The sequence below is a fragment of the Danio rerio genome, chromosome 8 (genome assembly GCF_049306965.1).
Source record: "Danio rerio strain Tuebingen ecotype United States chromosome 8, GRCz12tu, whole genome shotgun sequence".
Taxonomy (NCBI): domain Eukaryota; kingdom Metazoa; phylum Chordata; class Actinopteri; order Cypriniformes; family Danionidae; genus Danio; species Danio rerio.
Genome location: NC_133183.1, coordinates 18556856 through 18570162, shown reverse-complemented (window position 1 = coordinate 18570162; position 13307 = coordinate 18556856). Strand labels below are relative to the sequence as shown.

At 34.7% G+C, this 13307-nt stretch overlaps 1 protein-coding gene across 1 annotated transcript; it reads left to right on the top strand.

Moving 5' to 3' along the window:
• Positions 1 to 383: 383 nt before the first annotated feature.
• rpe65c (retinoid isomerohydrolase RPE65 c) lies at positions 384 to 10533 on the top strand. Its single transcript, NM_001113653.1, has 14 exons — positions 384 to 421; positions 539 to 621; positions 785 to 935; positions 6110 to 6217; positions 6321 to 6462; positions 6533 to 6680; positions 6774 to 6855; positions 8209 to 8341; positions 8463 to 8602; positions 8733 to 8862; positions 9509 to 9623; positions 9910 to 10004; positions 10148 to 10259; positions 10350 to 10533. Exons 1-14 carry the CDS (start codon positions 411 to 413, stop codon positions 10496 to 10498), a joined length of 1599 nt encoding a protein of 532 aa, NP_001107125.1. The 5' UTR covers positions 384 to 410; the 3' UTR covers positions 10499 to 10533.
• Positions 10534 to 13307: the final 2774 nt, after the last annotated feature.

Genomic DNA, 13307 nt, shown 5'->3' with positions numbered 1-13307 from the left:
TTTGCCAAGAGTAAACACGTAAACAAAGAAAATCTGATTAATGAAATGTCTTTCACATGCCCCTTTGTTAGATTAGAGACAATTGGAAACCTTTTTCTTTATATTTAAGTTTATTTTCATGAAAATAACTATGTGATTCATGGCTTTATTGAAATGGTTTCTTATTTGTTCATTTGGATATTCATAAAGTTTAATTGTTTATTGAGATGACTAACCACCACATGTTTTTTATTTTAATCCGTGATGTCTTTCAGGAAGATAAACATTAGTGGAGTAGTTTTTGGTTTGAGCACAAAGACATTCTTGTTTCTGAGGCTTTTCATCCACTGGAGGACGAGTTTAAGACGCTGTGTCCATTCTTGGGAACGAAGCACTTCAGTTTTACATGCACAAGCGTTGTCGTCTTCAACATGGTCAGCCGGTGAGTAAATTAACTTTATTTTCACTTTTAACTAGTGAGGGAGAATAATGTGTATTAATTAAAAATGTGGTCGCTTTAAGCATGTGACTCGTGCTAAAATAAAGTTTTCATTCACAGTCTTGAACACCCAGCCGGTGGATATAAGAAAGTCTTTGAGTCGTGTGAAGAGTTAGCGGAGCCCATTCCTGCTCATGTCTCAGGTTTACATGCTTATAATCTCATCAAGCATTTTCTGTTGAATACTTTTCCATATTTATTTTCTTCATGCTTACTTATTCGCATCTGATGTTGGAGCTGTTTAATAAGACTTTTGGGGACTGAAGAATTTGTTTTTGTTAGCTTGAACACTCCATCTTTATATAGGTGAAATTCCAGCATGGCTGTCTGGCAGTCTGCTCCGCATGGGCCCTGGCCTCTTTGAAGTTGGAGATGAACCATTTTATCATCTTTTTGATGGCCAGGCTCTCCTTCACAAATTTGACCTGAAGGATGGACGTGTTACATATCATCGCAGGTAAAATGACTAATAATTTATGAAATGATCAACACTGGGGCACTGCTCATTATTTATACTGGATGTTCATACTAGGGCTTCACGATATTGGAAAATTTTGACATTGCCATATTTTTTTCCCCTGTCATATAAATACAGTTGGTCACACTTTATTTTCATGGCACATTTGTTAAATTTAAGTTGCATTGCATCTACATGCCAATCAATTCATTATTGCGGCGTGGCATGACTGTTCAGACTGACACAAGGAGTCATCATGTTGTTAATTTGTTTCCTTTAGCGACAGCAGTAAATGACTAAACAATTATTTGAACTGTACAACTGCTAAGCTAAAAATGTACATTTATCTTTTTTTATCCACAAAGTGTGCAGCTTTTGTCACTGCAGTGCATCTTTCTGGGAGATAGATATTGATATCAGTATACTTACTAAATAGTATACTTTTATACTTGACCTTTACTTAAGTATACTTCTTTTTCCTAAAGGTGAATTGCTGTCTTAATTACCAAGATCAGTCTTGTACAGCTAGGGGGAGTATTGTCATTCTGACAGACAAGTTAGGTCAAAGCTAGGGATGCTCCCACCAGGAGTTTTGCAGACGATACAGAGTACTGATTCTGAGGCTTCAAGCTTTTTATAATGCATTAAGCACATTTCCCTCTAAATATAAATCTTTAGAGAAGATCTCGCCTTAACTAAGAGAATAAATTAAGGATGCTGCATATTATCCCTTAAACGCACATCTTATAACCATTTAGGTGTGAACGTGTCATTGCCAGAAGCAGCTTTAAGGAAAATAATTCATCCATTCATTTTACTCTGGCTTAGTCCCTTATTTATCAGGGTCTCAGCGGAATGAACCGCCATAGAAATAATATAACACAGATATAAACATTGGTGAGAAAAATGACTAAAAAAGGGACTTAGCTGGAAAAGAAAATAAATGAATGAAATTACAATCAATGCAATTTAGAAACATCGCAAATGATGAAAGAAGAGTTCAACATGTCTCAATCAAAAACAAGTTTAGAGCACATTTAATGCATAAGAAGTTAAAATGCACACCTATAAATACTTCTTTATTAAAAGGAAATAGGCCTCTAAAATGTTTATTGCAATAAATATATTACAAGAAATTGTTATTAAATGCTCCTGTTAAATTAAGTTTTATCTATCTAATAATTCCAGCCAGCTTTTTATGAATTTGCAATATTGTCAAAAACACAGAACTTTCAGCTGTTATATGATGCGATCTGTTCTCTTCTCATTCACTCGCGTCACCATGATTTCCAGGTATTTTAACTCATTTTGGGGGATCACGGAGCCAGTATACATTTGCGAGAGACTTGCGGAGCTTTCGAGAGAGGTCATAAGGTTGGATGAGACACTAGATGGCTCTGCTCACATTACAGCAGCTTAAAACACTGGAAATACAATAGCTACACTTGCAACAAAGAGAGCATCAGTCACGCAAGTCAATAAATTTGGATTGCATCCCATCTGTATGTATTTTGTGTTGTGGCTGTACGCTATGCATAATATTCGGGAGCGCACATGATCTTCGGTCCTGTCAGGCGCACGCACTCTCATTCCCATACAGCAGAAAGCCGTTGGAAGGGCCGGGCGTCCCCCTAATATAATTATAGAGGAAACACTGAAGTGTTACTGTACATTTTTCGCTGACAAAATTGTCTCTTTTAAAAAGTGTTTAAAACTTTTTTTTTTTTCTCAGTAGAAACTTTAAGGGAACATTTCTTTTTTATTGGTTTTCAAATACTGTCCAAATTTCCATAAGTAGTAACCTTCTTTCCTTTATAAAGTTATAAGGATGAATACGATTATAAATGAAACCTTTGTGCTGGTGTTTTGAAAACATTAAGAGCAAAACTTTGATTTAACTTTTTTCAATTAAAGAACTGTAAATATGTTTATTCATAGCACTGACAGAACCTAGCCAGAACTGTAAAGGACTGAATTTTTACTTGAAGGGTCCACCCAGTCCAATGGACGGTGGACGAAGATTCACTGCATGATTGGTCTTTCCAGTGTACAATGTTGATTTACTTTAAATTTAACTCGTATCTGACTCCAATTTTAGTATGAGGTAGTTTAGAATATTAATATATTTATCCTCATTTTATCTGACTCCATTTAAAAAAACACTGATAAAGTTATTTTGTTTGCTTTAACATTAATTTAGATCAGTGGTTCTCAAAGTAGGGGTCGGGACCCCCCGAGGGGTCGCGGGGCAATGAAGGGGGGTCGCCTGGTGATTTCCAAAAATCTATTTATTTTTATTAAACCATAAGAATTAACATATTTTATCTATAACTATACTGAAAATAAAAATAGTCGTTTATAGTTACTATATACTATATAGTTACTATAGTAGCTTATAGTTACTAGTTCTATTGGATTGCGACCCCTGGGGTAATTACATTATATTAAAGGCAGCAATAGCGTCAGATGCATTTTGATTTTATAACATCAGGTTATACTTTCTGGCACATTTAAAGCACTGACACAAATTTAATTGGTGTGTCTGCGTCATTGCATGCAAGGTTTCTGTATTTATAACCACCTCAGAGGATATTGGGGGTCGCGAGTCACTGGCTTTGTTATTTTGGGGGTCGCGGGCTGAAAAGTTTGGGAACCCCTGCTTTAGATTATGATTGAATATTTCCTTAGATTTATTATTGTATGTTATTCTCATTCGTTCGGATACCTATAACATCCTGAGTCTTGTACCGGCTGAGTATACAATCTCTTAAGCACAAGCATGTCAGTCTTGGTCACTAACAGTGGTGTAAAGTAATTAATTACAAATACTCAAAGTACTGTAATTGAGTAGTTTTTCTCAGGAATTGTAATTTAGTAAGTAGTTTTAAAAATGTGTACTTTTACTTTCCCTTGAGTACATTTTTAGTGCAGTAACCAGTACTTTTACTCCACTACTTTTCTTCAACCTGCAGTTACTACTTAATTTTTTCTTGTCTATGGAGATTAGGAAAATCAGTCCTGTGATTCCTGTCCAATCAAATCTCACATAGAGGGTAAATCGCATCATAATGAACTACCTCAAAATAGGGTTATCAAAAGAATTTTATTAATGCAATTCAAATATATAACTTATGAATTGATGTTAACTTTAAACTTATTATAAATATACATTTATATTGTTTAATTATAATGTTTAAAATATTTTTTGTCATATTTTTGTAGCTAAAGTATCGGATCAGGCACCGCTTTGGCACCGGTATTAAAATAGCCCCAAACGATATCCAACCCTATCTCAAAACGTGTGGTTTATAATTGCAGCAAACCGTTTGGAAGCATTAAAAGTGTACAAGATGTCCAAAATCTTTACATGCATGGACTCAGAGACTGTTAAGATGCAGTCACTGGTGAGATGATGACGGATGTTTGCTGTATGATCATAGAAATTGTCTGAAACACCCAGCAGGCACAAGATGTCAACATGACATCAGAATAAAGTTGTTACCCCAGTGTCGTGAGGAGGTTGCATTTTGTTTTTCCATGAAAATCATGGAAGTGTCAGCATTTAATGCCAAAATGACGTTGGTTTAAGATGTTTGCTCGACATTGGATTTTGGTCACTTTCCAACACAACCTAAAGTCAACCAAATATCAACGTCATTTGATGTTGTTATTGAACAAATAGCGTTGTTTTTAGACGCTGGCTAGACATTGATTTTTGGTCACCTGACGTCACAACCTTAATCTAACCTAATGTTAATGTCTAATGATGTTGTGTGCTTGCTGGGTAATAACTTGATGCACTACAGAATGTTACATTTACACACACATGCATAAATTACATGTAAACGTATCAGCTTTTAAAAGCATAATACTCACTACTCGCTACTCTAGAGTACTTTTGAAAGGGCTACTTTTTACTCATACTTTGAGTAATATTTACAACAGATACTTTAACTCTACTTAAACTACATTTTTAGGCAAGTAATGGTACTTTTACTTGAGTATGATTTTTTCAGTACTCTTTCCACCACTGGTCACTAAACAGAGGCGATTGACCGCTATCCTAAAAAGGCAGAACCCTACTTACTCAGATTAGGATATTTTTTGTGCGGTCCCCATAGAGCGGCTATCTATTAAATCAAACAAAGCTATGTAGTCATATAATGATCATTACTATAGAATTAAGCAGACCAGTCCTACTTAAACTATTAGTAACTTGGAATAATCACTATACTATCCAAATATATATTATAAGTTTAAAAGATGAAGGTCTATCCCTTTAGATAACCCTTTACAGTCTACGTATGCATGAATTAATGCCAATGTGTTAGTTGGAGCTCGTATAGCATGCCGTCTACTGTGTTTTAGTCCGTTGCTAACCTGTACAGGGGCTTGTGGTGCTATGAACTTAACATAATCTACTTGAGATAATAACACGAACTCTGAATAATTCAAAACATAACAATTTATTAGCCAGGAAAATGTGTATTATGCCAATTCACTCAGTCAATTCATAAACGATCAATACAAGACATCAAATTCTCAAAAATAAATACAAGATTAAAGAATAAATACCTGATTTCAAAATATACATAGCGTGGAACACGGCTGATCTGGATAACAGAATCGTGCTGAACATTTAGAAACTTAAGTTTCTAACGTCCAGAAACTTACTTAAGTAGTAAATCCAAGAATCTCCTCAAGGAAAGAGGTGTGTGAATAACAAAATGCATTTGCGTTTAGTGGAAGATTTTCTGCTTATAGGAAAGGCCCACCCTTGGCATTGGTTCAAAAGATACCTGAAGTTATATATTTTTTGTTTTGATTATGTCTATTTCTGAGGGAATGAGACCATTGTACCAGTCGCACTGAGACATTTCAAATGATATCAAACATGATAAAGTCACTTAGGTTGATTTAGACTGTTCAGACTTTGAAATGACCATTTTGTGTGAGTTGAGTGAAAAGGGGCTGAGTAACCAAGGTGGGTTTCGAGAAAATGTTTCAAATATAAATTGAGGAAAAGAGGGGAGCTGGTTTGTCCCGCATTCCCACTTGCTGGGTTGTGGAGCCGATTGTCTCTGTTTTTGGCTCATGTTTGAATTGTCAAAAACATCAAAATATTTGTGATATCTCAAGTCTTACATATTCATTATCTGCTATTGGCTTTTTAGGTTTATCAGAACTGATGCTTATGTGAGAGCCATGACAGAGAAAAGGGTTGTGATCACAGAGTTTGGCACCACTGCATATCCAGATCCATGCAAAAACATATTTTCCAGGTCTGGAAAGTATATTAAATTCAGTTTATTATGGAATTTTATTAATAACTCCAATACACATTCAATGGTGCATTAACGTTTGGTGATCTGTTTTGCACATCAGGTTTTTCACTTACTTTCAAGGGATTGAGGTGACAGACAATTGCCTTGTAAACATTTACCCCATCGGTGAAGACTTCTATGCCTGCACTGAAACCAACTTCATTACCAAAGTCGATCCTGATACCCTGGAAACAGTTAAAAAGGTAAGCTTTTGCTGATATTTGAGGCCATGAATCAAACTGAAATCATTTATTGTTTCTGTTTCTTCTGTAGGTGGACCTCTGCAATTATCTGTCGGTTAATGGTTTAACAGCACATCCACACATTGAAGCAGACGGTACTGTATATAACATTGGAAACTGCTTTGGGAAGAACATGTCCCTGGCCTACAACATTGTCAAGATCCCGCCACTACAAGAAGGTATGTGAGTTGATTTTTTAGTTCTTATTAATGCATGATAAGGAAGCGTTTGATTATTATTATTATTATTATTATTATTGTTTGTTTTATCAGATAAATCCGATCAGTTTGAGAAGTCAAAGATTTTGGTCCAGTTTCCAAGCAGTGAGAGGTTCAAACCATCCTACGTTCACAGGTGTGTAATAATAAATTAAATATTTGTAATTATATGGTAGTTCACACACAAAAGATACTCACCATTAAGTGGTTCCAAATCTTTACAGATTTCTCTCTCTCAGTTGAATACAAAAGCAGATATCTAGAAGAATTTTGAAAACTGAAAGCCACTGACACCTATACTAGTAAAATATTAGAGCATGCCTTTCTTTTATTTCACATTATATTTTATAGCCTTAATTCATTTTTGGGCAGTTCTTTCTATTTATCTTTATAGTCCCTCTCAAGCTCCATCAGGTTGGATGGGGAGAATCATCTCTTCAAAGATGTTCAATAGGGTTCAAGTCTGGGCTCTGGCTGGACCACTTAAGGACATTAACAGGCCCTGTTTACACGTGGAGAAGAGAGACATGTTGCCATTTACACCTGGCATTTAAAGCCATCTCTTTTGTCCACCTTTGACTTTTTCTGATGTGGGCTGGTATTAGATTCTGACAGTATTATAACCTTGGATAAAAATATCACGGTTTAACGAATTGCTATTGCTTCAAAAAGTGTTCTTTTAAGATGTCTGGGTAAAAAAACAACAACCTTTTTTCCCCATTAAACACTTTTATTTTAAGAAACATTTAGAATATTTTGGAGCAGTAAAAGAATAAATAAATTATTAACTTCTGTCTTCTTTTGGTTCAAAAACAGATTTCGTTATAGCTTGAAAAGGCATCTTTGGAGATCTTTCTTCTCTGTGGGTATAAAGTAAAGCCACTGCACTGTTCAGCTCTATAGCATGCAGGATGTTGCTTTATAAGTGTTTTTTTCCCAGATGTTTGCTGAAATCGAGGGCTGATCAGTAACTTTTAATGTGCAGGCTCCTTTTCTGTAAAACAAATATATCATAATTTAATATATCACAGGAAATGTATAACAGAAAATTTAAGCAGTGACTTTTCCAGACTGTAGTAAACCTTGAAATCGGTTATTGTCCCATACCTAGTCCGTACTGTATAGGCTTTAGCTAATCTTTGTCTAATTCTGCAAAATAAGTTTGTTCAATTTTCATTGTGTACAAAGAAAATATGCTTGAAACTTATATTGAATTTACACATTTTTCATGTTGTCATCATGGGGTATTTATCGAGTTGTAAAAAAATGATTCATTTAATTCATTTTGTAATAAGGCTTTACCATAAAAAAACTAAAGCGCTGTGAATAGTTTCTGGATTCACTGTGCTGTGGAGGTCAATCGCATCTGATTTAGAATATTTTATTTTGTCTTCTACAGAAGAAAGACACTAAACATGTTAGGAATCACTTGAGAGTGAATAAATGGAAGAGTGAAAGAATGAAATATTAACTGTATTATTTTGTTCAGCTTTGGCATTACAGAGAACCACTTTGTTTTTGTTGAGACTCCGGTGAAGATCAATCTGCTGAAATTTCTCACATCCTGGAGCATCAGAGGGTCAAATTATATGGACTGCTTTGAGTCTAATGACAAAATGGGAGTAAGTCAAGGCTTATTCATATTTCAGAGGTTAATTGAACATTTGACATATGAAACGACTGATAAAATGCAGTAGGTGTTTTGTGCATTGCCTCATCATCTTGATTTGGTTGCTTTCCCAGACATGGTTTCATCTGGCTGCCAAAAATCCCGGCAAATACATCGACCACAAATTCAGAACATCTGCCTTCAATATTTTTCACCACATTAACTGTTTTGAAGACCAAGGCTTTATTGTTGTAGACCTGTGCACATGGAAGGGGTAAGACTGCTTGATTTTTATGCTTACTGAAGTTTTAGCAAACTTCTCAAAATAAACAAATAACTAAATATATCATGTACATCTGAAAATAGCCGTCAACTGTCAGATGTTCTTTTCCTTTTACTGACAGCCATGAATTTGTGTACAATTATCTATATTTGGCAAATCTGAGACAAAACTGGGAGGAAGTCAAAAAAGCAGCCCTGAGAGCTCCACAGCCGGAGGTGCGCAGATACGTGCTTCCACTGGACATCCACAGGGTAAGAAATGCAGTTTTGTTTATGTTTACAGTATGTATGCATTAATGGATGGATGGATTGGTGGATCTATGGATGGATGGATGGATCTATTGATTGATGGATGGGTGGATCTATGGATGGATGGATAGATCGATGATGGATTGATTTAAGGATGGATGGGTGGATCTAAGGATTGATGGATGGATGTTTGGATAGAAGGGTGGGTGGATGGATGTATTGATCTATGGATGGATGGGTGGATTGATGGATAGATCTAAAAATGGATGGATCTATGGATGGATGGATAGATCTATAAATTGGTAAAGGGATCTATGGATGGATTTATGGATAGATGGATCTATGGATATATATATATATATATATATATATATATATATATATATATATATATATATATATATATATATATATATATATATATTTATTTGCCTGTTCATGGTAATCATTCTGTAGTTTTTTATTTAAATACTTTTTACTACTTTTTACTACTTTTTATTGCAGTTTTAAAATTATTAACTCTAATTAATAACCCTAGATTTACCTCAGGAGAAATTAGACATTTGGATACTTGATTTTTTTGTCTCTGTCTTTCTAATCTAAGTCTTTTACTCTATTCAACAATCTATTTGTTTTTTCGTTTTTGCAGGAAGAGCAAGGGAAGAACTTGGTTTCTCTTCCATACACCACAGCCACTGCTGTCATGCGCAGTGATGGAACCGTTTGGCTCGAACCTGAAGTTCTTTTCTCTGGACCACGTCAGGGTGAATATTCAGCACCAAATGTGACTTGTAAAACACTATAGATGGCACTATTTCCCATTGATACAGTAATCTGGTATATTTATTATTATTATCTAATTAGATGCACAAATATTTTGTTTTTACTATTAAAACATTCAACAAACATGAACGATACATTTTTTTTTGCTATTAAATTGATATTTAGTAATGTTTAAGTAAATATTAGCAGATTTATTAAATAATCTTTTACTTGTATTGAAAAAGTTTTGTATCATATTTTGTGTGTGCATGCCTTCATGTGTTGCAGCTTTTGAGTTTCCTCAGATAAACTACAGCAAATTCAATGGGAAAGATTACACCTTTGCCTATGGACTCGGACTGAACCACTTTGTTCCAGACCGGGTGGGTGTGACATAGTGCTCAAAACATCATTGTCATGTTCAATATTTGCTCCATGTGTTAATTATTTATTATTAATTTTTTATTATTATTATTATTATTATTATTATTTATTATTATTAATATTATTATTGGTGGACTTTCAGATTTGCAAGCTGAATGTGAAAAGTAAAGAAACCTGGATCTGGCAGGAGCCGGACGCCTATCCTTCTGAACCACTGTTTGTACAAAGCCCTGATGCTGAAGATGAAGATGATGGTATTCCTATTCTGCCACTAAACTAAACATACAAACCAAATCTGTTTATGCTCCTAAAATAAGCCAGTCTTTTTCTTGTGTTTCTTTCAGGTGTTCTGTTGAGTATTGTAGTGAAACCTGGAGTTTCTCAGAGGCCGGCGTTTCTTCTCATCCTCAAGGCCACTGACCTGACAGAAATAGCACGTGCGGAGGTTGACGTCCTCATTCCTGTCACTCTCCACGGCATCTACAAACCTTAGAGGATCACAGTCGAGACGTTATATTTCAGTACTTTAAAATATACTTTTTATTTCGTTCTTGCCTGAAATGGGCCAGTTATATGACCTGATATATGCATATATAGCTAGTTTTATGATTATGTATTCATAAATGTATTATGTATTCAATAAAACTGTTTCTCAACCACATTCTTAGAGGACCACAAATACTGCATGTTTTGGATGTCTCTTTTGTTTGTCACACCCATTACAGGTCTTTCAGTCTCTGCTAATGAGCTGATAATCTGAATCAGGTGTTTGGATAAGGAGACATGGAAAATGTGCAGAGCTGGTGGTTCTTCAGGATCGTAGTTGAGAAACACTGCTCTAAAAGCATCAACATTTTTCCTTCATCAACAATCATTTATTAAGAAGTAATATTCTGTCCTTATTAATTAGTTTAGTTTACATAAACCGGAAAACAAAGCAATAAGCCACTGCTGCTAATTATAGTAATATTCAAATGCACAAAGATGTTTTTAGATTGTAACTAATAAAAGCGCCTTAAACAAGTTTATGAACTCTTCTTTAAATGAAGTGTTAGGGTCTGAGAAGAGTCGTCTTCATTTTTCTATAAATGATTGATAACCAAAGGAAAATCTGTTCACTCAGCAGCCATATTTAAGTCTTTAGGCAGCTCATCCAAGGCTAAGTTCTAAATAAATAAACAGAGGAATCTTAAATAATGCTCACTGAACTCGCAATTAAATTACAAATGTCAAATCACCAACAAAATATGAACCTGTCCAGTTACCAATTTGAATGTTGGAACCTTCCTTCACTGTGAAAGTGAATAAAAACAAAGACCCACATATGGTAAATTTGTTGACGTTAAATACAATAATCATAAAAGTGGTTTTAACACCAGGGATTTTCCAGTTAGTTTTTACTGAGTGCCCTATAAAGGGTTAAGGCATCCAATTCCAATCCTAAAAGTATTTCAGTGAAAACCTCAACATCTGTTTCTCATTATGGCCTACCAGAACTTCTTTTTGTCAAGTAAAAGCAAAGGTTACAAATAAAATGTAACCAGTGATCATGAATGTATTGCAAAAGTGCAAATAAAAGTGTAATTAATGAATTATTTAATGAACCTTTTCTGCTGTTAAAAGTCTTGAAATATTTTGAGGTATCGTCATCATCCTACAGTCTACCAGTAAAAAAAGAAGGCTAAACTCTCTTCCTCCAACTTTCACACAAATATCCATTGAATACCTTCAGTTATGACTATTGGCATTTACTTTGTTTTTGGCCTTGACATATCATTTACATAAACGCATCTGATTGTGAAAGCCCGTTCACACTGACAAAAAAAGATGAGAAATATACTTTTCTCCCTAAATTATTTGCTGAAATCTAATCAAATGTCTGTGGATTAATGGGGAAAACAATATCCGCATAAAATATGAGCATAATAACAACAACAAAAATGTAAATCATATCAGATATAATGTACTCTTCTATTCAATGTTTAGACAATTATCTCAAAACGGTAATTTACAGGTTATAATTTCAGATTCTGTCATTACCATCATACTTCAGTGGTTTGGTGTTTTACAAATACAGAGTTTTAACTAACATTTACTAATAGTGTTTGGACAGCACAATTATATGGTTTTGTGTTCAATAGAAAGACTCCCACAAAGGTTTAAAACCACATGAGAGTGAAATTATGAGGGGGTTTTCACTTCTGGGTGATTTATCCCTTTGACTAGGCCTATATTTTCCCAATACACCATTTTCAATACATAATTTTATTTATCCAGTAAACCAATATACATATTGAAACATTAGATGCTTTTAAAATAGTATTATTTAGATATTGTCTTCACACCACACACCCTCCATTTGACCTACTTGTTGTTGAGGCTACAGCTCCGACATGTGGCGATAAGCAGCATTTAAAGAGCAAAATATTTAGCTAACATGGAATGCAAAAAAAACTTTCTTTTACTTTGTACACTCAGAAGTTTAATTCTGTGTGTTTAGTTGAGGATCCCTAAAATGTCACCAAACAGACGCAACGTGCACATAAACAAACCTAAACCACAGTTATCCCTGTTGGGGGGAAAACAGCATGCTGGTTTTGACTCATGGGTTGAAACGTTTAAGTATGCAAACTCCTGGCCAAACACTGCAGTGGGTGTTTACCTCTGCTCAGAGTCTTTAATCACATATCAGAGAACAGTACACTAATATTAACGTACACTAATAACATTTCACAGGTTAAATCTTTAAATGCAAATAGATTTGGCATTTCGCAAGGTTACAAAAAAAATCTTTATAAACAACAAATATTCCAGTATTTCTGTTTAAAAGCAAATGCAATTTTAATAATCCAGTGCTTTTCAAACAAAAATTACACACACACACACACACACACATACATATATATATAATATTGTTTGTATACTTTGTTACAGACAAATTGGTAATTAATGACTAAATCATAGCAAGAAAAAAAATCATAGAAAAACAGTTCTTACATTTTAACTCTTGAAACCAAGATGACATTTCACCTTTGGATACACACACATACACTCACACACACACACACACACACACAAGACCAAACAACTCTCTTAATCTCTCACATGTGTGTCTTTCTATTCTGTTACTGTGAGAGTGTATGGGTGTTTCCCAGCACTGAAGGTGTACGAGTTTGTGTACTCAATGCTATGTTGCGATTGGAAGGGTATCTGCCATATAAAACATAAGCCAGAGTAATTGGTGGCTTATACCTTTGTGGTGACAACCAATCATTTAGGGACTAAGCCGAAGGAGAATTAGA